At 45.2% G+C, this 23,850-nt stretch overlaps 1 protein-coding gene across 4 annotated transcripts in view; it reads right to left on the bottom strand.

Moving 5' to 3' along the window:
• AXIN1 (axin 1) overlaps positions 1-23,850 on the bottom strand; it is a 78,322-nt gene that overhangs the window by 29,079 nt on the left and 25,393 nt on the right. For all 4 annotated transcript variants that reach the window (XM_088174550.1, XM_088174549.1, XM_014890937.2 and 1 more), the window contains one exon: positions 2,778-2,918. In XM_088174550.1, the coding sequence (XP_088030676.1) occupies positions 2,778-2,918 (141 nt within the window). The remainder of the gene's footprint in view (positions 1-2,777; positions 2,919-23,850) is intronic.

The following is a 23,850-nucleotide window of genomic DNA, read 5'->3' as shown; positions in this document are numbered from 1 at the left end:
CTCCACTGGCTTGAGCTGGCCAGCACTGAACATGATGCTTTGCTCTCCTGTTTTATTGGCATTCCTCAGTTAGCCAATGTTTGCATCCCAATTGTCCAGACACATCTTCCTCTGATGGAGAGTCTAATGGAGGTCTGTGCCTTGGATCACACCTCGTTCATGTGCTGCCTTGGAGCAGAAGCCAGATTTCTTCATTATTGAGCATGACTGCTGTGTGTAAACAGCACACAGAGGGAAGAACCTCGCTCATCAGCAAACGAGGCTTTTATTGCCATTTTCCTCAGAGGAGGCCTAAATTCAAAGCACTGAGACATGTAAGTCTTGTCAAGCAGCAGGAGTCCCTTCTTTAACTTCATCTGGTTGTTCTTCATTTTTGCTGCCTTGAGCAATTCTGCAAAAATTCCTTTGAAACTCGGGAGGCAGATAGGTTCAGCAATGCCATGTAAAATCCAAGTAAAATCTGGTGCTGGAGTTTTAAAGCATGTAATGAAGAGCAAGCGTTGAAAACAGAAAGAGTCTGTATAAGCCAAAGGTCAAGCCTGTACATCCAGAATCCCAATTTTGGATTCTGCAGGCATCCAGTTTGAAAGAAAGGTTCACCCTTATGAAGTCCAAAACTTACTTAAAATGAGCCACTGGGATTGGGTTAGTTATTAGGAGAAGGCAGTGCACATGATGGTGGTAATTAAAGTCCTAGAAGCAGCCTATGGTGGGCATAGGAGGGATAAAATGCCTAAAGGAAAAAGGAGCATAGGATGGCCAGTAAGAAAATATTCTGCCTGTGAAAAAAACAAACTGTGGCTATTGAAATAAAAATTAAGGAGGATGAAGAACTCTGTCATAAATGATCACTACTTATCACAGGTATAACCATCAGTGCAGCCCCATGAGGCCGCTGGACCAGTGGGAGAGGAAGTGCTAAAAGCTAATTAATTTTGAAGAGTTCTTACATCTGTCTCTCCTGATAACAAGAAGTTACATGACTCCTGCTAGCTTCAGAGCACTCCTCCATATAGATTGATGAATATTAAGAATTGCAGAAGGATGTGGCAGAGCAGCTGGATTTGTATCAAATGGAACCTTTAATTAGCGGTCGTCTACAGTGTTCTGTCCTCGGGGCATCCTCCTCCTCCTCCCAGGCCCCTTTGGCCAAGGTCTGCCTCCTGCGTTTTACAACATGACGTGGATAATGTGCAAAGACTGGTGTCAGGGTGCAGAATGGACTCACAGCTGCTCCTACGTGGCCCCAAGCCTCTGTGGAGCCAGATGAGCAAGCTCCTGGCTCAGGCAGGGTGACCACCACGGACACAGAAACCCCCTGGCCATGTTGCACACTCCCTGTGTCACTGTATGAACTCTGGCTAGGTGGGGAACTATGGCAGCACCCATTAACAGCATCCATGGCACAGGCTGGAAAGTGTCTCCAACAAGGTGTGACAGCTCCTGACACTCACAGTGACACTAAACGAGCCTCTTGGAGGACTCTGTGTTTACAGCACTGCCATTAATAAAATCTTCTCCTAATTCTGTAAACCTGTCATCTCTCGCCTGAAGAATCAAAGGGTTTCTACTCTACAGAAAGACACTTTGCATTTGCACTACTAAAAACCAGACCAAACAGTGAATATTTTCCCCCAAATCCTTTTTTTTCTATCACAGAGATGCAGTCACAACGAAATCTCATAACCCTTTTTTCTTTCTTTGCAGACCATCTTTAAGGAAGGCATCTCGTGGGTGCTGTCATGACAGACAGAAAGGGAAGAAAATATATTTGGCTGAGGCTTATCAGCACAAGTTAAAGTGCAGTGGTCAGCAGACAAACTAGAACTGGTCAGTCACCAACCCTACTGCAGAGCCATGACAGACTGAGCTGTGAGCTGTGTTGAGTTCCGAGTTCCTGAGGACAAGAGAGACACAAAGCTCCTGGAGTGAGTCCAGTGGAGGACAACAAAGGGACTGGAGCATTTCTTAAGATGACAGGCTGAGGGAACTGGGCTTGTTTAGCCTCAAGAAGAGATGGCTGAAAAAGGACCTCATAATGGCCATCGTCTGCAGGGAGGTTTCAGAAGATGGACCAGGCTCTGCTCTCTGGTGCCCAGCAACAGGACAAGAAGCAATGGGCAGAACCTGATGTCCAGGAAGTTCTACCTGAACATGAGGAAGAACTTCTTCCCTCTGCAGTGACCAAGCACTGGGACAGATTGTACAGAGAGGCTGTGGAGTCTCCCTCACTGGAGATATTTCAGAACCATCTGGAGACACTTCTGTGAAATCTGCTCTAGGATGACTCTGCTTGAGCAGGCAGGTTGGACCAAATAACACACTGTGGTCTCTTCCAACCTGACCCATTCTGTGATTCTGAGAATTTGGCAGCATAAAATCTCAAGAGAAATACCCACATAAGTAGAAGGATCTAGAAATACCCACATAAGTAGAAGGATCTGTCTAACATTCAGAAGAGAAATGTATCTCAAATCATTTACTACAAAGTTATCCAACATTACCAATTCTTATATTTGGCTTAAGAAACACTGCAGAAACACCCACCAAACACCATTTATTTTAGACCACTCAAAAGTATTTTCTGCTGCAAACGCTCACTAGACTGGCAAGGCTGAGTAGCCTGCACAGTGACAAAGTAACTGAAAGAAAGTGAGAATAATCTTGACCACGGTGTGTTCAGACATTCCCCCCAGCCCCAGGTGTGACCAAGCCTCTCTCCCAGAGAGCAGCACTGCTGAGGACAGGGGTGGCTGTCCCCAGGCTGGGTTACTTACACGCTGCTGTCTGTCAGTGACATGGTGTCGGCGTCGCTGGACATGCTCTGCTGCTCGCTGTCGTTGGCACTGGTGGCTGGTGCCAAAGCATAGCCCGTGTTGACATAGTAGGGGTTAACAGGCTCTCTCCACGACCCATGCCTGTGAGAGAAAAATGAGAGTCAAGTTAAAAAGACACAACCTTAAGCATGCTCTGCATCACCAGGCAGGACTCTGCCTGCAGCCCCAGCCTCCACAACGGGCTACAGAATAAGCTGTGCTCATACTAAGTTGCACTGACATGGCCATGAAGAATTTGAGTCATAACTGGAAGAAAAAAGTAATTAATTGAGTAATGAAGATGATATTGTTAGAGATTAGGGAGGGAATGAGACTGTATGGAAGAAGTCCTGTTTCCATCAGGGTTTATGGAGTGCATGGGCTAGCTGCTTAGCATTGCATTCTATGAGCAGCTAAAAGCAATAACTAGAGAGTACAACAGCATTTTTCTTAGTCAAAATAGACTTCTGCTCTTCCAATAGGAAGAGCTCACTCATTCTATGCTTACTTTAACAACTCTCTACTCCAATTTCTTTGTAGAGAGAAGAAGGTGAAGCAAGAAACAGCTGTTGTTCATAGCACAGCACCTAAAACTGACCTCCAGTGTTGCACTGAGGTACATTGGACACTTGGAAATTTCACCAGGAAGGACCACCTAATCACACCTAATCACATTAATCACACCAGCTTTTCCAGTGGACAATCTGCTCAGAGATCTATGAAGGCTGGTTTGTACACAACCTTGTTATTCGTGCCTTGTTATTCAAGTACACATGCAGGCCAGCCTCCTTTTCTTCAGCAAAAGGTCAGGAAGGGAGGCTGCCTGCAGGAGCTAACCTGGGAAATGAGTTCTTTGCTCAGAAGAGACCTGATGGTGAAGCAGCCTGTGAACCAAGCAGGCACGAATTCTTTCATGCTGACTCTGCCACCAGCACAGAAAAGCCACTGCTGCCTCCAGCTCTGCCACCCTGCAGGTCAGACAGGCCATGCCAGCATCTTGTTCTCCTGCAAGTCATTTTGTAATGTGCCAGAAGAAGGAACAAGCTGAAATGTTCACATAAACCAAAGAGCACTTAATCCCCTGCTCTCCCTGCCTGCCCTCTGCATGAAGAGCAGCATTTTTAAGATATCTTGAAGATGATGAATTCCTGGGTTTTTCAAGCTCTGAAAATCAGAGTCCTGTTTCAGTTCAGATCACAAAGCTCATCAGCATCGTCAGTACTTTATTTAGTAACTCAGTAATTGGCTCCTGGTGGATGTGATTTGCAATAGGCCCTGTGCAAACACCTCCATGAAGGGCACATCGTGCAACGTGTGGACTTCCCTGTCCTGCCAAGAAAAGTGATTCTGGTTCTACTGCAGTGGTTAAAGTCCTACAGACAACAGAAAACAGCCCCTGCCCCAACGTGTTTACATTTAGACAAGACAAAGAAACTCATGAGAAACACACAGATGGAGGGACCAGAGATGAGGAAGACACCAGCTAAGGGTAAAGCTGGCAGTTTGTGTGAATCTGTATGGAGTATAAGTGCAGGACAGGCACTGCATGACCTGGGACTGGCAGAGAGCCCATTTAAAGCAGATGTTTTCAGATGCTATTATATAAAATATGGTACACTGTGTACCAGGATGGAAGCATCACCAAAGTATTTTAAAATCTGAACTGGAGAGGGTTACAGCCTTCAGCTAATGCACTGCTCACCCAGCTCCTATTCACCTGCCCTTTGGGTCCTCAGGCACACAACCTATCTCCCTTGTAATTCAAGGGGTCATGGATATTCACTGGTTACTAGGAAAAATCGTATTGTTTCAGATCCATTATGGGGTCAGTTAGAAACAAATTACTCTCCTACTCACAGAAAGAGAAAACCATTCTGTGTGCCACAAACCAACCAAAACTCCAAGCCATTTCTCCTTGGATGATGAAGCTTACCATAGCTGCAGAATGGTGCAAAGAGCATTCAACACTGAAAAAAAAAATAGCTGAGGCTTTTCATGGCTGTTTGGCAGAAAGAAGCCTTGTTTCTCCATGCTTGGGTACAATACAGAGTCAGCTGGGGATGAGCACAGGGATGCCTTGGGATGGTGAGTCACGACAGACACCTTCTAGCATGCAAACTTTCTATCAGATCTATCTATCTGCAGATGTGCACTGGAGCAAACTCTATTCCATCACATTTCAGAACAGCCTTCTAGGGCAAATACTGGCAATAATTTGAACAAGTTCACCCTAAAAAGCAAGGGATAATAAGTGAAAACCTTACCAGCCCCCTTCAGCTGTTCTCCCTGTGCAGAACGGTCAGTTCTGAACATTAAAGGAGTGCTGTGCAGTGCAACCCTCCTGTCAAATCCAACATGACAGCAGTGTGATGGAGGCTGAGACAACCCCTTAAATTGAGGCAGGAATGATGGATAGCTCAGGCCTTCCCTGAGGGCAAAAAGAAGGATGATTTTTGGACAACCCAATTAAAATATAGCACCAACTTCTAGTGGACCTTTTGCCAGGACTCTCTGGAAGAGACATGGATTTTTCCAGCAGTATACTAAGAAAGCACTCAGATATACAGAATAAAATGCACAGGGCAATCCATTTCTCCTTTGTATCTGTTGACATAAAGACAGAGCAGCAGAGAGCACCTGAAGAGGTTGTTGGGTGTGGAACTGTGACGGCTGAAGAACCAAGAGTGAGCAGATGGGTCCTGGCCCCTGGCACCTCTGGAGGAGTTGGGATGGCTGGGCTCTCCCACAACACTCCCTGGCTGTGGTCTTCTCACTGGAGATGCAGGTTTGGTCACAACTGTTGTATTTAGCTAAAATTACACACTTAAGCATGTATACAGCAGGGATTACTTCCATTTTAGCTCTGCCTCTAATACATCAATGCAAATGTAAACTTTTGGTAAGCGTAAGGAGATGGAAAGGGTATAGGATTTCAAAGCAATCATAACAGGTTACATTACTTTTGAGGAATCCATCTGTATTCAATCCTTCTCCTAATGTTCTCTCTCCCTGACAACTCTCTTCAGCTGGCTCGTATCACTATTTGAATGTTTTGTGCCGTGCCTCTGAAGAACGCTTTCAACATCTATTAGGAGGAAAACATTAAAGGAACATGGAGTCTAACAAAAAAACCTGGTCACTTCTGATCTGGGAGGGGAGGCTGCTTTAAAAGGGATTCAGGCACCCTCAGAGCGATTTGAAATGTCAGCTAAAAACCTCACATAGCGAGCTCTATGCACTGATAAGGGTGATAAAAGGAAAGGTGAGCATTTAAAGTTAGACTTCACAAAAATTCCTGCAGCCTTCCAGAATTTTATTTCATTTTTTAAGACAGAAAGAGCAATGAGCGTTTTTGAAACGAGCACAGAACATTTCATACATTGCAGAAATAAAGCTGCATGTCTCTTCTGCAGCTCTCAGTTGCTCAACTCTCAAAATAATCACATAGGGAACAATTATAACAGAGATCACAGCGACCCGAGTAAGTCAGCCTGACCAGCTGCCTTTTCTTTGCATAAAGCCCTCTGCTGATCACTGCACATTCTGGTAATGCTGACAAGGGCCTAAACTGCTGTAGAAAAACAGCAAGAATTTCCTTAAGGCTTACTTCTACCTGTTCTGGGTTTATTTGGCATGCTGTCTTGGCTGCATCCCATCCATCCCCAGATCTCTCACTCCTCTGACCAAGCACCCAACTCGTGGGACATCAGCACCATCAGATCCTGGAGTCTCAATATAAAAGAGCAGAGAGGTGAGGTCCTCTTCAGTACTCTTGTTCTGTGTGGAGTTCCCACTGAATCCTGAGTGCCTAAGGGCATCCTTTTCCTTCCAGCCTGGGAACCCCAGTCTCCCTCACACAACTTCCCCCGATGGCTATTTCAATTTTAAATCAAAGATGCAAAGTTCCTAAGCTTTGCCAAACATGTTACTCTGCTCTATGCAAAAATCTCAGGGTTGGTGTGCTCTGGGGAAGCATTGCATCACCTTCAGCACCCACAGTGGAAGAGCTCACCCATCCTGCCTCCAAAGCCAAATCTGAGTGGCACTCCCTTTGGTTCTCACCAGTTATGTACCTCCTTCACTCGTGTTCTTCATCAAGCATGGGAAAAAAACCCACTAAGGCAGGAAGAAAACTTCCTTGACTATGAAAGGCCTCTAGGCAACTAATTTCTGTAGAATTTAAATTTCCACTGGAGGGAATAAGTTGTGCAACACACTACTGGCAGGTCTGAGAGACATGGTCTTCCCAAGCCTACTAGCAGCTCCAGCATGGCTGGAACAGCTCCCAGTTTAACAGGGAAGCTGATCCATCAGTTTTCATTGCTACCACCTTCTTCAGCTCCAGCACTAAATTTTTATGGCACTGACATTTTCTGAAAGAAAATTTTTCCTCAAAAGAATTGAAGCTGTGACAGAATCCAGGCAGGCCTCCCCTTGCAAGGCTGTCCCACCTCCCTGACCCAGAAGCTCCAAAATCCCTGGTGGCACAGGAAGCTCCTCCAAACCCCTGCACTACCAAGGAAGCAGCTGTTTGAGACACAGTATTAGCAAATCCAAGAGATAAAAGACTCATGAAGCTGACAGCCACAAAAGTCCAATGCATTCTCCCTGAACAGCTCTTGAAGAAGTTTTCCTCCCATGCCACAGTCTGAACCTTTGGTTACCACAGTTTTGGTGAGCAGCTCATTTTTAATATGGGAGAAATCCCATTTTTCAGACGCCAAGAGGCAGCTGATACCCACAAAAACTTCATGAGTCACCTTGGACAGTTCTGAGCTGCAGGAGTTCTGGGGAAACTGGCAAGTCCCACAGAAGAACACCCCAAAATGGGCCCTGCAGAAACTCCAGATGTCTCACCACAAGCAATGGCAGGTAGAGGAGCTGGGATCTCCCTCCTGCACTGTGGTGAGAAACCTCACAGCAGGACACAATTCCTCCTTTCCTCTTCTGGTGGGTGGTGTTTGAGCTGAGGGATGGTGCCCTGAGACCACAGATCAGGGCTGCAACTCAATGAGACCCAGTTACTCATTCTGTGCTCCCACTCTGCTTTTCATAGCAACTTCAGAAAAACTAGTTCAAAATTTTGCAGTCCTGTGTTTCTGAAGTTGATTATTTCTAGAAAACCAGCAATAAGCATTACTCTTATTTGGTATCTCTGGTCATTTTGCATTTGTGATTGGGAGGATGCAGTCTAATGCTGAGACATCCTTCCTGCTGAGACATTTTGACATGTTCCATTTATTCAGTGTGGGAAAAAAAAATCCAAGAAACAAAAAGTCCTTCTAGAATTACAGGTTGCTGAGTCTCCAGCTGGCCACTTACTTCCAAAACTTACATCTACCAACAAGCAGGTGACTGTCATATCCTTCATGCAGTTCCACATTTCAGTATCACAACCAGTCAATCAAATTAAAAGCTGCACACGTTGGTTTATGATGTATGAGCCAAAGCAAATCCTTTCAGCATGTCTAAATAGCACGTGTTGACAAGAGTGTCCCAGCAACAGGGTCACCTTTAAACAAGGGATTACAACAGCATCCACCACAGATTCCGACTTACAAGATTACATTAAACCTGGACAGAAAAGTCTGTTTCCAATCTGTGGGACCAACAACTATCACAGAAGCTGCATCATACAGCTTTTCCCAAAGCATCATCATGGGAGTGTTTTGGAGCTAAGAACAAAAAGTCTATGAAGATGCAAAGCTGAAAACCTTCACTCCTGACTGGATTTGATCTGTGCTAAAGATGCAAAGTCGGCTCAAGAGGTTAAAATTGGGGATTTACCTGATAATCTGATTGCAGATTGTTGGGGTTGCTCCACTTAACACTCTTTCCAATTACTCTGGTACTCAGAGGCTGCTGTGCATCTCAACTTTATCACTGCCAATGTCAGGCTAATCACATGTGTTCCAGGCAAGGGCAGCTTCTTCAAAGATCACATCAATTCTGGACAAGTTAATCTGTTCTTTGAGGTCTCCAGATGGCTCTTGCCAAGAAAGTTCACTTCCAGCTCTGCAGCCGGCGAGCGCAGCGGCCCCAGCGCTCTGCAGAGCATTACAAAGGAACCAGATCAAAGTTGTGTCTTACAAAAAAATGAAATCTGAAGTTTGAAAAGCAACAGCAGCCTGTCACTTGTAGGCTTAAAGACGACTTCTGCATGCTCCAGCTATCAGGGAATTTATGATTACAGTCTGGCTTTTAAAAGCTGATGAAAAAAACGAGCTCTTTAGCACTCCTTGCCTTTGCAAATCTGTATCTTCTTCCCTGCGTATTCATCCTCCCACACCAGAGGAAGAAGGGAAATAAATAAAAATGTAACTAAAAGTACAGATAAGGGCTCTTCTTCTCTTTTCTTCTAAGGCATTCAATTCCATTTTAGGACTACATGGAGATTATTTTGTGGGGAGCTTCAGCAATTATTGTGAAGTATTAAAGCACAGTTACAAAAGCTAAATCCAAGATTTACCAGACTGAGTTTCCAGTTTCTAACTCCTTTGCATTTACCAAGGACATGCTACTTCTCAGGCAGAATTAATGTACAGAGGATGCATTAATTGCAACCAGTAATTTAGATCATAGGATACAGCAAGGTGGGGGAGAGAATCTAGGAAGGAAGTTGAAATACAGGAAATAAAATGTTTGCCTTAGGAGGCAAATAAGGACTTGATAAGCTAAATATTGTGGCTGTACTGCCCTATCGCCACCCTAACCTTCTTAGGAAAGGCTTTCAGACAACAGGATGAAACCACTGTGTTCCAAGGAAACTGCAGAACAAGTCCCTCAAGATTTAATCTGACTGTGCATCTCCAAATCAGCCCTCCCAGCTCCTCCTTCCCAATGGAGGCGAGGCTGTGCTCACTCATCACCTCAGTGTAATACTGGATTTTGTCCTCTAGTTACAGATTTAAAATCAAAACTGCAAAAATCCGAGTCTGACAAACAATAAAAGCAAGTCCTTCCTAAAAACAATGCATGTCTTCCCTAGAATAAGACCACAAACCTCATTTATTTAATAGCTCAAAGCACAAGATATTATTTAAAATGAAAGAAAAAAAAGGGCAACACAATGTTTGCACAACAATTAACAGGACAATTGGATAATCTTCCTGAAATAAAGCAAATGTTGCAGAACATTCTGTTCCATATCTAACAATAACAGGTATCTGCCTAGATTAATTTCAATATATCAGCCTGAGTTTATACCATAACATAGTAATTTTGTTTGGTTTTTCAAATGATGACATGATTCATATGAGTCCTTATCCGTCATGAAAGGCTGACAATATTAGGGACATTTTCTATAAAATATACAGGGTATTTGGCTGCATTAATTGCAAGTGAACAAGAGCTTCACTGCTTTAGAGCAGCCAGGCTGCATCAGCCATCCAAAAGCTCCTGCAGTGATTTAGAAAGCTACAAAAGAAGGGCAAACCCAGCAGTGTGTGTGCATTTTGGAGATCCAGGGTACACTGCTGCCACCCATGACCCACACTCTTGGCCTCTGCCAGACAATATATCACAGGAGAACTGTGTTTAATATTCTATCGGAAGGGACAGAGTCAAGCTCATGCAGGGATGTGCTGAACATCCACGCATGTTAACCCCTGAAACGAGTGGGACCTGAGTCCTCATCCCTGATTTTTTGACCCTCCAAACGTGTTCTCCCTGGGGCTAGCATGGACACACGTAGAGAGAGGGCTGATAATGCAGTCTCCTTTCCCCTGCTCAAACTGAGAGCTGGGGAAAATTCAGCAAGAGTCTGATTGGCAAGAGCTCTCCACTCTGCTAATTGGCTTCTCAGACTGAAATGACATCTATGTTTAATACAAGTGATTTCATATATATATACATATATATATGTGTGGTTAAGTGGATGAACACACAGAGCAGGCATTTCAGTGCCAGCTCCCTGCTCTCTGCTTTCCTTGGTGACTGTCCCAGGTAAACTGGGGCTGGTGGTGAGGGGAAACACTGCAAAGTGCTGTGGGGATCTTTGCACGGGCCTCTCTGCTTTTAGATTTCGCTTCCCTGGGAAGGCAGGCAGGAGATGTAAAGGTGGTCCAGAGGAAACAGTTCTTCCCTGTTTCAGAAGGGAAAGACACAGAAACAGAAGGGGCCACCACGATACAGCTGGAATAAGAGCAGTGAACCTCCCGACGGTTCAGAGCCTTCCATGCCATGCCGTGCCATGGAAGGCAGTGACCAGCCGTCCTGCCTGCAGCGCTCTGCAGATGGAGCAGGCAGCCCAAAGCGTGTCCCGGCATTCCGACACCCACGCACGGCGGCTCCCGGCCCGGAGCAACCCCCTCGCCCGCACCGACAGAGCCTTCGTGGAACAAATTACTTCCAAATGCCTGGCTCTGAGGCACAGGGAAAGAGGGAAGCCCAGGTTTGTACCTGGGTCTGCTCACAACATAAAGAAGGCAGCAGCTCCACTTAAAAACACCACTGCCTGCAAACTATCAAATTAATCCCAGGATTTCAACAGCTTTTCTTCATTATTTTTTGTCTCAACCAAACCACAAATTTACTTAATGACTAAACCAGGCGAGTGAGTACTTTGTTTTCCAGACAGCAGGAACGTTTCTAACGGGATCCAGGTTTTCAGAACACATGCTTGCCCAACGTCAGGCAAGGAGGGAGAGGTTCCATGGCTGAGATGTTATGTGTTTGATGCTTTTTTTAACTCCCCCAAACCTGCCAGCACCGTGGTTGGGGCATCTCTGAGCCCTGAGCCCGAGGAGAGGCACTGAGCGGGGTGAGGAGGAATACAATAAGAACACTGTGTTCCAGGAATGACTGAATAAAGGCAAGAGCATGCTTTTGGCCAGCAGGATTCAGCACTGTAACTCCGTCTGCCACTTTTCTTCTCTGTCTGAAGCGAAGTTGTTTGTCCACACTTCTCTGAAATGGAAAGTATTTCCTCTTGCCTGCTTGTTCCAAGGAAAGATCTGAGGAAGCCTGGTATAACCAGGCAGAACTGGGGATTCTCCAGTGACTTGACTCTCTTTGCCAAAATTTCTGCTCAACAAGAAAGGGCTTACAAGAAAGAAATTACGAGCAGATTTCTCTGCAAATTCAGTAACTTAAGACCAAGGTCTGCAGAATGAGTAAGTTTTTGGATGGAAACAAAGCATCCAGCTTTGGCCAACGACTCCAGATCATTCCCTGCCTTCCTACATACCTACCGAGCCTCTGCAGTGTTCAAAAACATAGGCCAGGGCATGGACATCCCCAGGTACATGGACCACAATGGGGAATGGGAGCCACTGGAATCCAAGGGCTAAATAAGACCATGGATGCTCAGTCCTTCCTTGGACCACTGAAGTTTTTCAGGAGGGCATCAACCCCAGCACTGCAATCCACTGTTGTGTTGCTTTCAGGGATAAATTTCCCAATACTTGATCACAACAGTGGTATTGCAGATGGCTGAAATGAAAGGGGAAGATAGCAGCTCAGGGGGGCTCTGTTTTACAAAGACTACTTGCAGCTTTGACATTAAACCACTTGTCTGTACCACTGGGCCATGTAACATAAGCTGAGCTGCACGACCACAGACTTGCTAGCCTCACTTGAATTCCCTTCAAAACAATGGTAAGAAACTCAATACTCATTACCAATTCATTGCCAACAAACTTGGAATTCTAATGAAATTACAAATTTGGATGGCAGAAGAAACCAGCTGAGGTAATATTTTGAATGCCTATGAGGCACCTAACTTAGCACCTCTAAACCACTCAGCTTTGCTCATGAAGACCTTTGACGAAGCCCTACTAATGATGAGGTGGGCAGAATTAGCAGTAATCCTGTACAAAATGAAAGACTTTATTTCACTGATTAAGGTTCTGGCTCACAAGGCACATGAAGAGAAGGGGTCTGCCTCCAAGCAGAGTTGCTCGCCGGTGTCTTAAGTCCTACAGAAATGATCCAAGAAACTTCCCCCATTGAAGAAGAACCTTTGAGGTGAATGAACTCTGACCTCAGCTGTTAACAAAACCAAAACCATGGAGGGCTGGCAAGACCTGGCAGAGATAAAGCTGAGAGTCAAGATTTAATAGTGCTCCCAGAGGGGAGATTCAGCTGATTAGAAACATCCTAATCTTCTCTCTCAGTATATATTAAAGGTCAAGAAGTGGGATCAGATATTGGCAGCACATGAAAAAACAACTCAGTCGAGCAAAAGACCTTCACAAAGACGTTTCATACCTTCGCATTAATAATTCCTGCAAAGTCTTATTTAACTTTACGTCCCTCTAGGGAACACATTCAAGTTTAAAGTCAAGAGACCATTAGATCGGGACAGAAAAGAAATACCCCTGCAGAAGGCTTCTGACTCCAATCAGTACTTTATAATGAGCAAGAGTTCATAAGCATCAGCTGTCTGCAACCATGAGAGATAAGTAGGTCTCAGAAGTACAGCACCATGAAAAGGAGCTTCTCTAGCAGTGCTCTGGAGTCTCCCAGGCTCCCCAAACAAGGGTCATTAAAGGATACTTGTTGGATCATGTTAACAAACGGCAGGCTGTATCAACAACAACATACTGGCAAGCTGCAAAAAGCTTTTAAACTTTTTCTATTATTTATTGCTCAGCTCCAAAGAGATGTCAGCATCACAACAAAAGTATAAATCCTAACTCATTCTCCTGGTCTCTACTGGGAGCTCGTAATCTGACTTTCCCTTCACAGCTCAAGCCGACCTGGCCAATATAACGCAGGGGCTGGGGCAAGAGGAGGAGGGTGGACTGAGTCATGTTGTCCCTCTGACAAGGTCTATTAGAGGTTGACAGCAATGACAACTCCTCAGAAGAACTGTAATAACAACCACCAGAAGGAATGTAAAACACAGAAACTGTGTCTAAGGGAGACAGATGCTGCTGTACAAAAGGGTATTTCCTTTTCTAGAGATACTGATTTTATTTCTTTTTTAAGAGTTTAGCAGACTAGCAGGAAAGAACTTGCTGCTGTCCCTGGAAAATAGACATACAGAAGAAAGACAGACTTATGAAGCTGTTACAAACAGCCCTTCTTTTAAACAAAGATTAAAGTAACTTTTCCTTAGATGGTGAGCATGAAATATTCTTTCACAGTCCTAGTTTTGGGACAGTCACCAAACCTTGCATCTCCAGCCAGACCTGGAAGCCAAACCATCAATCGCTGCATCGAGGTCACACAAAGTCATATTTAAAAAGGAAGAATGAAGTGAGTGGATTCAGTTCACCATTTCTCATGGCTGTTCTTTTACAAATAGATCTAAATTTGATGTCTGACTGGCAAACTAAGAGCAAAGAATTTCAGAGCAGTGAGAAAGATGGAGATGAGCATCCAAAGGGAGCTGGTGGACAGGTGGGTCAGTGATCCCTGTTAACTGGGAATTCCTTGACTGTAATTCCAAGGTTGTGTGCTGGGCATGCTCTGCTGCTGAGGATGACACATCTCCAGAAACATTATAAATAATCCAAGGTGCAAGAACCAGTTCACCTCATTGAAACACGTATTAAAATGTAGAGAAAATCAGAAGGAGGGGGAAAAATAAAAAAAAAAAGGAGTTGCTCATAGGCAAATTGCACAGGAGCTCACAGGGTCATTCCTGGGACACAGAAATATCAAAGGGTCCAGCTAAACTCCAGACCTGGGGGAGGTGAAACACCTTTAAGTGTTTGGAAGTTGATACTTGTGGTCCATCCCCTTATGAGGTGTGGCCACTGCTTGGGCAAATCCTGTGCTTGTTTTTCCTGGGGACACTGCACAGCAAGTGAAATTTGACTTCAAGAACTGTGCTGGGGTTTGTTGTTATTTTTGCCTTCAAGATTTTTTTTTTGTTTTGATTCTTATACATTGGAACAGGCAGATATATGGGCTTTTTACCTTTATTGCACAAATTCCAGAGTATCTATTCATCTGGTATGCATTATTGTGGTATATATATGAAGTAATATGTCCACTCCAGTGCTACAACAAAGCTGTTTGAAGCCTTGTTCCATTCCTATTTATCTTTATACAATTAAAACCAGTTGACAGCTCCACATAGGAAGAATAAGTGACAATGCAAGCAAGGTGCTTCTTGTTCTAAACAAATTAATTACTGTTCAGACAAAATATGACTGTATTTGGTTTTTACCTCAGTTTTTTAAAGATGCAAGGCTAGATGAGCAAACTCTGTGTTCCATCGATGCCTTTTTAATCTCTCTAGAAATTCTGAGTACAAGGTACTTGCTGACACCCAACCAAATTCAACAGGGGAGGGAGGAGGGAGGCGCCAGAGACATTGTGATAATTAGTGAAAATGGGGAAGTGTGGAGAGACTCCTAAGTGCTCTGAATAACTGATCTCAGCAGAAAACCTACATAGAAAGATCTTACAACCACTTCAAATGCTCCAGCTTCAACTGAGCAATAGACACTCAACAACTCCCCAGACACTGAATACAGCATAGGACCATTGCAAAAGCCACATTTTTGTAGCCCCAGAGGTGAGACCTGGCTTAATTCTGCATTTTAGATGGCAGTGGGTGGGCCCACAATCACCCCCAGTTGACATGATGTGTTGCTGACACCATTTTCTTCTTCTATAGCAGGGCAGAGCACTGGAGCTCGCCTGACCCACTGCCACATTGCAGTCATCCCACGTGCCATAACCAGAAATGCAATCCCACAGATGAAGGCAAAGGCTGTTTTCTGTGTATGGCCTGGAGCACAAGAACTGTGAAATACTGGAGCCCATCTGTGTGACACAAACCCACCATCTGTTACTGAGTGCATGTGGGCCACACCTTTCAGGATTTCAGTGACCAGGTAGGTACTACAGGAATGCTTCATTGCTCTAGATGTTTTCTCGTTAAGACAGCAGGGAAAAGCAATCCATAAGCAGGAAAAAATATATCTTCTACTCAAAACATCTCTTATGCTATGTATCACTAACCATCTCCTCTGCAGAACATCATCTGCTCAGGGCACAGGATAAATGGAGTCATACCCTTATTTTTCCCCCTCTTTGTACTTTTACATCACCCAAATCTCATCTTGAATGCAGCATTACTCACTTTGCTGGAGATTCCCCTTGGCAATTTCCACAAGTGTATCTTGTATTTATTTATGCTGCTGTTCTGGAGGAAGGAAAAGCCATTACTCTCTTAGGCACAAAAAGCCAACTGCAATGCTGAAATTGTCACAGCTTTCTCAAGACCTGGGTGCTCAATTTGAAATGCTCTGGGCCTAATACTCAGTGTTTTTAAAGACTTCTGCCTTGATGCATGCTCAGCACATCAGCAAGTGTGATCTGGGTCTCAAGCAGCAGACAGAAAGCTGAGGCACACACAGTGACTCTCCCAGGGAGAAGAGCTGTCCTCCAGCATTGCTCTGGCAAAAGCCAGCACACAAGGACCTCTGTTCTCCTGCCTGCATCTTCTGTCTCTGCTACTACAGGGCCTTTCAGTGACACAAGAGGCAATCCAGATGCCCTGTGCACTTTCCTTCCTACCTGCTCTGTTGGTTCCTCTGGCTCATCCCACCCCATGCATGGAACAAGCAGGAAGACTGAAGAACAGGCAGTTTGGGCTACAGCATCCCAAAGCTGTGGGAGGCACTGGAAAATCCCTTTCCACTTCCAATACCCTGTACAGTTTGTCTCTTGCTAGCTCCCAACACCACCTGCTCACCGTGGGAGGAACTCCTCCTTTTCACCTCCTCCCTGTCACTGCACAAGAAGCCTTTTTTTTTTTGAGTTCCTTTTCTGAAGGCTGTGAGAAGAGAGCTGGCTCACCTAACAATGAGTGCTGAAGGCTCCTCGATCAGCAGCAGCAGAAATTGCAGTTTCCTGTCTCTGAAGTCTTAGCCATGAGCACCAGCACACTAAATACACTTTTCAGATACTCTGACTGCCAGAATTTTAAACCACCTTCTATAGAGCTTGTGCCATTTCACAAGCTTATAATTCATATTGAATAGATTCTCACATGGATGGCAAAATACACGTTCAAGCTGCCAGCATCCCTCCCACCTCCAGCAACCCACTTGCCAAACTCCTGCTTCAAAGTGGGAAAACTGGAAGGTTATCAATGTAAAGTAAATTTTAAGATTCTGACATGAACAAAACAACGTAATTTCCTCCCCCTCTGTTTTTACTAAAATTTGCCAAAATAATTCAGCTGGAGGCAGAATCTCAGCATGGAAGAACACCAAACAACACAGTCTGATAAAGATATGAGCAACTGCAATAAAGTTTTATATAATGGAGAATGTTGGGCAACCATGACTACAGCCATTGCTGCCAGCTCTGCCTATAGCATAAATGAGCAATATTATAACATCCCTATTAATCCCCTCTCCAAAACTACAAGTGAGTCTGAAATATGACTCATAACATCTTTGGCACACATTTTGATCACAAAGTTGATGAAAGCACCCGTCCCTGAACCCATGTATGAAAACTGCAGATGAATTAATGAAAACATGCAGGAGCTTGTGCCACCAATGTCTGTCTGAGCCTGCACGTCTGCAGCTGGCGTGTGGGACTCCTGTGTGACAGAAGTGACAACAAAGTCACACTGCTGCCAACCTTTACTGCTGGTACCTTGTCACATTCAGGGAAGAGAGGACAGTGGTTTTTATTCTAAAGTGACCTTCCTGGGCTATGTATACATGCACAGCATGATGTAAAACTCACACTGCAAATAAAGCAGTGAAGAGGTTCCTGTGTTGGGTGTGTGCGTGTTGTTAACACTCAGTGGCATCATCTCCTTGCTCAAGATGATAACAGACGTCTATGAATTCTGCAGATGCATTTGCAGCTTTTAGCAAATAATAAAGGAATTTATGAATTCCACTGCTGGTGATTTGGTGACATGGATTCTCCACGTGTAGGATCACTTTGTTCCTTTCCTGCGAGTACTAGGGAGACTGCCTGGTGGGACTGCTACCTCAGCCCAGGTGAGCAGAGTAATTTATCACACTGCTTTATTCAGAAGTAAGGAAGAGGAACTTCCCCAAGCAGCTATTTCCTGACACTAACCTTGCAAACCCTCCTTCTCCCCACAGGCTGTATTATCTGGGAAAAGTTAGGGAACTTTGGAGCAAAGCAATATCTGCACAATTCCTTGACTGGGGCCAACCCCAGGAGATGAGAAGGTCACGCAAGTCTGCAAGAAGCTGACCCTGGAACATGCAAGAATAATCCTCCTCTACTGTTGGAAATGCACCTGCACTAATAAAAAATGTTTGGGGGATTTTGTTTTCTGCTGCAACAGAGGAGGAAACAGGGCCACAACAGCCCTCAGTGACTTTGGCTTCATTTTTGGGGAGAATGCCATTGCTGAGGAAGACTTCTGTCCCACTGGTAGTTTAGGGCAAGCTCACAGAGACAAAACTCTGACCTTCAGTGAAAACGTGGTAAGAATCCAGGAGACTGAATATACCCCCAGAACTGTGCCTGCTCAGCTCCTCACCTTAGAGAGAAGACATTTCAATCAGTCCCTAAAGAGGAACCAAGGGCCATGATTCCATCAGCAGGACAGGATGTGTTGGAGATCATGAGACCCTAGAAAATCTGATCCTCATCAACACCATTTTCCCAAGTGCAAGAACTAGGAGGCCAAGGTCACCTGTGTGGCTGAAATTCAGCCCAGGAGGGCTGGCTGAACAGCAGTAAGAGAGAGGGCTCTTCAAACAGAAGTCTGAAACGTGTGGAACTTTTAGTTCTAGAGCAAGAAAAGATTTTGACCCAGTTTCAGATTTTAAGTCCATCTCCTAAACAAAAGCAGCTGAAGTTTAAATGAGCCAGTTCTGCAGATCATTATGTTGCTATTACACAATTCCTTCTAATCCCTGAAGTGTGGAAGATGTGCCAACACCAGCCCAGGCACATCTTTGTCATTTCAGCTGGACTTCCATCCTTTCCACTAAAGATTTTGTTCTGCTAAACCATTCTCGATGAATGCCAAACACTAAAATCTCCCAAATATTTATTGTAATTTCTTTGGCCACACTATCACAAGTGCCTAAATTCCCCTTCTCAGTTGGAGAGCTATCTAGACCAGAGGTCTCCAAATCTTTCAGCCAAATAAACATCACAAAGGCTCACGAGCCCTATGAGTAGTAAGGGAGAGATTGTTTGTGCTACAAAAGGAACAAAAATGACCAGCCATCCCCTGCTGGCTATTCTCCTCCCCTAAGAACTTGGTCTAATCCCCTCTACCCTAGAGTCCTTAAAAAACAATGTGCCAAGGAAAGGGAGTAACTGCTCTGCATACTGATTCCCTGCAGCTTGGACATAGCTTGTGGAGGACCACTGCCAGCCAACTGCTGAGAGCAGCCCCCTCTGAGATGCTGTGCTAAGGCAGAGGTTGCTTTTCATCCCCCCGTCTTAGGGACTGCCCAAAGAAACTGTCGGGATGGCTGCAGCTCTCCTGGGATCATACAACAGCAGAGCACTTCCCACATTGTCTTTGTGTCTCCTGAGCCCAGCAGGTAAAAGGGCTGTGGAGCCCATAGCCACTCTCTGAGACAGTCAAGAAGCGACCTGGCCTCATCCAAACATTCTGGAGAGAGGAGGATGCAGTCCAAGGAGAACACTCCTATTTCTCTTCCAGTGGCTGCTGACACAGCACCCTTTGGGTGAGGAGGTACACACACTCACTGATGAGCCATGCAGGGAGCAAAAATGCCTGAGGGGCCAAGGGAAAGGGGGGAGATAAGCCAGAAACACGGGCTTATGGCCATCCCTGTGTGCTCCAAGACCAAACCTGGAAGCACTGCTGTATCTAAAAGGAGCCACAGTTGAGAAGGTAACATTATAAACCTTATAAAAATAAGGTTTTACTGCTGCTGAGTAGTTGGGACATGCAGAACATGTGTTGCAGGGAACATAGCATGATTTTATTAGCAAACACAAAGCCATTCATGCTGAGTGGCCCAAATGGGGTGGGTTGAATTAAGAGAACAATAGCAGTTCATCAGATGGCCCTTTCTTTCACATATGTGTTCAACTTACTGCGCTAGCAAATACTTAAAATGACTTGGAAATACATTTTCATTCAGAGACTCACATTATTAACACATTAGACTGAAATCAAAATAATTGAGAACGTAACCTATTCCTGATGCATGAAATGACTCAATGTAAACCATGAGCACTCAGGCAACCTCCTCCTTTTGGAAACTCACTTTGTGATCAAGGGACAATTTGCCTGATTTAACCCAAGCCAGCACTTTGCAGCTCTCCTGAGATGGAGTGGGATGGTCTTTCAGCAGTGACAACAGTGAGTGCTGCATCCCTGTCCAAGTGTGTGGGTCACAGGAGAGCTGTGAAGCCCTCGAGTCGTCCAGGGGAAGATGTGCTCAGGCTGAGACCAATCCAAAATTCAAAAACCCACCCCGTTGCGTCAGAGGCTGATGCTAACCACATTTTCAATTTGATCATGAATTCCAGCTCCCCAAATAGGAAAACAATAGGCACCAAAGAGGAAAAGTGGAAACTGCTGCTTGAGGAAGCTTGCCATGACATGCTGGCTGGAAGTGTGCTGGGACCAAATCTTGCTGTAGCCAGGCTGGGGCTGAGCACAGCAAGGCAGCCCACAGGGAAGGCAAGGCTGGCTTCCCTGCTCGGAGCTGCCTGTGCCATCTGCCTCCCTCCCTGCTTCCTCTCCAGCCCTCCTCCCATGCACAGGGTTTGTGCTGCTCACTCACCCCAGGGTGGGAGGGATGAGAAGGGCTGGGACAAGCCTGGAGATGGGCTTGGGAAGGACAGACTTCAGAAGTGACAGCAGGCTCTGGCTCTGACTGTCCTGCGATGGGCACTCCTACAGTAACAATCATCTGGAGTTGCCTCAGTCTTGTTTTATGCCCATTTTGAAGATTTGTGTTTTGCAAAAGACAAGAGGTAGGTGACTAGAGATGCTGCTGGTTTAGGAACAACTGCCTAGTTAAATTACAGATTTGCCACAGGACACCGGTACAAATGATAAGACAGCATGGCCCTGGCTCAACCTTTGTCAAAGAATTCCTAATCTTCTCCAAGATTAGATTTTTGTTCTTCCTAACTGCCAGCTAGACTGCAGGGGGCCAGGCCCACAAACACAAATTAATTACATCAGCTGTAATTCACACCTCTGGATGTGTTTGTTAAGTGCTTTTTCATAAGGCAGTTGGGGGAAAAAATCTAGTAGAGTTTCACACTGAACTATAAATTTCTGTTGTGGAAGAAACACAGCATGGGTTAGGGCTTTTACCCCAACAGGTGAATTCAAGCAGACACAGTTTATTGCAGTGCAAGACTGTGTCCATCAGCTTTCAGAGTCCAACCAGACACCTCTAAGATCTGCAAAAACAGCAATAAAACCATAAAGAGAGCTCAGCTTATCATCATCATCAGTGTATAGCCCAGAATTCAGTCCCTGTCACATACAAGGGCTCAGACACACAGGACTTCCCAGCCCTGCTGAGAGATGTTTCTGCCCATCATCCAGTCACACCAAAGGAAAGCTGAAACGTCACCAAGAATGATGCTGTTCCTCCAGGGCTGGAAAATCCCCCACCCTAACACAAGTCCTAGGGTTTCCCCTCCTCATCTGAGCAAGCAGGGGCCTCCAAACACCAGCACCGTGCAAACAACACAGGAGAAGGGTTTTGGCTGTGGCAACCTTTGCAGTATGACCTTGAGGCAAGGAGCACAGGGCTGCTGGTGAGTCTGCAGAGAGCCAGCTCAGTGTCCCACTGCACCCAGAGGGACAGACCTGTATGGAGGACAAGGCCAGGTAACTGCACAGCCATTCCTACTGCCCAGCACCCTGCAGCAGGTGAAAGAAAAGAAAGACTTCAGAAAGACTTGGCCAATCTTATACTGGTGCAAGGACAATGTCGTTTCCCTATAATTCACTAGAAAGTGCAGAGTGGCTTGGTTTGCTCAGAGGAGAATTCCCCATGGCACAGGGGGATGGCTGAGCAAGGAGGAGACCCAGCCATGCCTGAGCAGTCCAGGTTAGTCCTGCCTAACCCACACTGTGACAACATCCAAAGGGAAAACTCCATGCCTCCATCCTCTCCCCGATTCCTTCCTGCTCTTCCAACCTGGGGACTACAGACAGAGAAAACCACCAGCAGTCCAGTGTTGGATGGGCAAAACTTTGATGATCAGCAGCGGGAGGCTGATGGGGACATAGTGGCTCCAAGCTCATTCTGCTGGAATGGCACAGCAGAAATGCCTGTGGCTTCCTGCTTCCCAGCAAACAGGGTGGCAAGGGCAGGATGGGGTAGGGGAGCACAGGTTTTAGCATTTTTTTAGTGCAGTATTCCTATGGTGACCACACACTGCACAAGAACAACTTCCATTCCAATTAGAAAATGAAAAAAACCAACCAAACACTAAGGACTAATTACTTAAGATAAAAATACCTTATCTCCCAAATGATTTCCCTGACCTTTTGATGCATGGCAGTTCTCCTCTGAATAAAAACATGAACTATTTACTCAGGGTGGGATTTTCATGAGGGCCTGTAGGTGTGTCAAGGCAAGGTCAGTAAGGAGAGAGGACTTATTTTTTTATTTTAAGTTTTTTTTTTTATGGAAAAGCAAGGAAACCTCCAGGCCCTCAGGTTACCCTCCTGGTCTCCAAGAGAAGTAAGAAACTGAAAGTCAAACACAGGCTGAGAGCAAATGTTCCAAGTTAAATACATTAATCAATTAGATAATTGGAGTGAAAATGCTGCTCAGTGCCCCTGAAAAGGCCAGGAGACATTAGCGAGGGGAGACATGGCAAAGCTGCAGAGAGGACAGCTGTCCTCCATGGACATAATTGTGGTGGTGAAGCACTAAGACATATCAGAAAAGAAATATTCTTCCTTCAGTTCAGTTTGATTTTCACAATCAAGCAGAGAAATGCAGCTTCCAGGCTTCACATCAGAGGCACCTCCCGGGCCTCCATGGGAATCACAGCTGCTCCTGGGTTCTTATCCCCCAGAAATGCACAGTTTGCAAAGGTGGGTCCCTGTGCTCTGCTTCCTCCAGACCTTCCAAAAGCGAGCTGCTTTTGACAGAGGGGTTTCTTTGGGATGGCAAAGCCCTTCACGTGTGCAGGGATCCTGCAGCACCAAGCCTGGGCAAGGACAGCGACCACTTCTGCCAAGAGACCCTGCCTGTGGACCATTGCAGCCACAACACCATCATGGTGCTGATGCAAAGCCAAACTCTTCCTTTGCATAGCCTGGAAAGAATCCCAGCAATTTCAACGACAGGGCAGTCTCCCTGCCTGCCATCTCCCATGGATTTTCAGCACAGCTCCTTGAGGCTGCCAAATGCCAGCTCCATACACTGCACAAGTGAGTTATTCCAAACATTTTGAGCCCGTGTTGTTGTGTGCTGAGGTAGAGCTGGGTGTGAAGAAAGCATTCATTGAGTTAACTCTGTTTTACTCGGCAAGTGGAACAAATTTCATCACCCCCTACAAGTCCATTCTGTTTTCTATTTATACCGCAGCCATTTGGTGCAGGACTCAGGAGCAGCAGGAACAGGTGATGTAATGCACTGTACAAACAGCATTCTGTTCATACAGTGGGAAAATAAAGTGCATTCTCTTGGTTTCTTTGATCACACTTAAAACAATCAGATTAGAAGGCACAGATAACCCAATACATGCTGGAGATGAAAGGACTCTGGAGAAATAAATCACCCAAAGTTAGATATTAAGCAAGATTTCTCTCTCAACAATCAACTTATCTGCAGAGAGAGGAGGAATGACCATGTGGTTTCAAAATCCTGCCAGGCATTTTATTTATTTTTATAATACCATAAAGCTACTCCACCCACTTTTTCAGAATGAACGTTGCATTACACAACACATCAAAGGGACTTTATGGCCTAAATTAAGCAATAAAATAGTTGAGATTGTGCGTTATGCTGAAAATTGGCCTGCTTCTGGTGCCTGGGAGATGGGAGGTGAACACCACATGTTCAGAGCACCTGAAGAAAGCTTGGGGCAGTATGGCCTGAGGTACTGAAGTGTGTGGCACTTGCATTTAATAGCCCAAAGTAAAGTTTGAGGCTCT

This window comes from Sturnus vulgaris, chromosome 16, assembly GCF_052056855.1.
Source record: "Sturnus vulgaris isolate bStuVul1 chromosome 16, bStuVul1.hap1, whole genome shotgun sequence".
Lineage (NCBI taxonomy): Eukaryota > Metazoa > Chordata > Aves > Passeriformes > Sturnidae > Sturnus > Sturnus vulgaris.
This window is presented reverse-complemented; position numbering and strand designations above follow the sequence as displayed.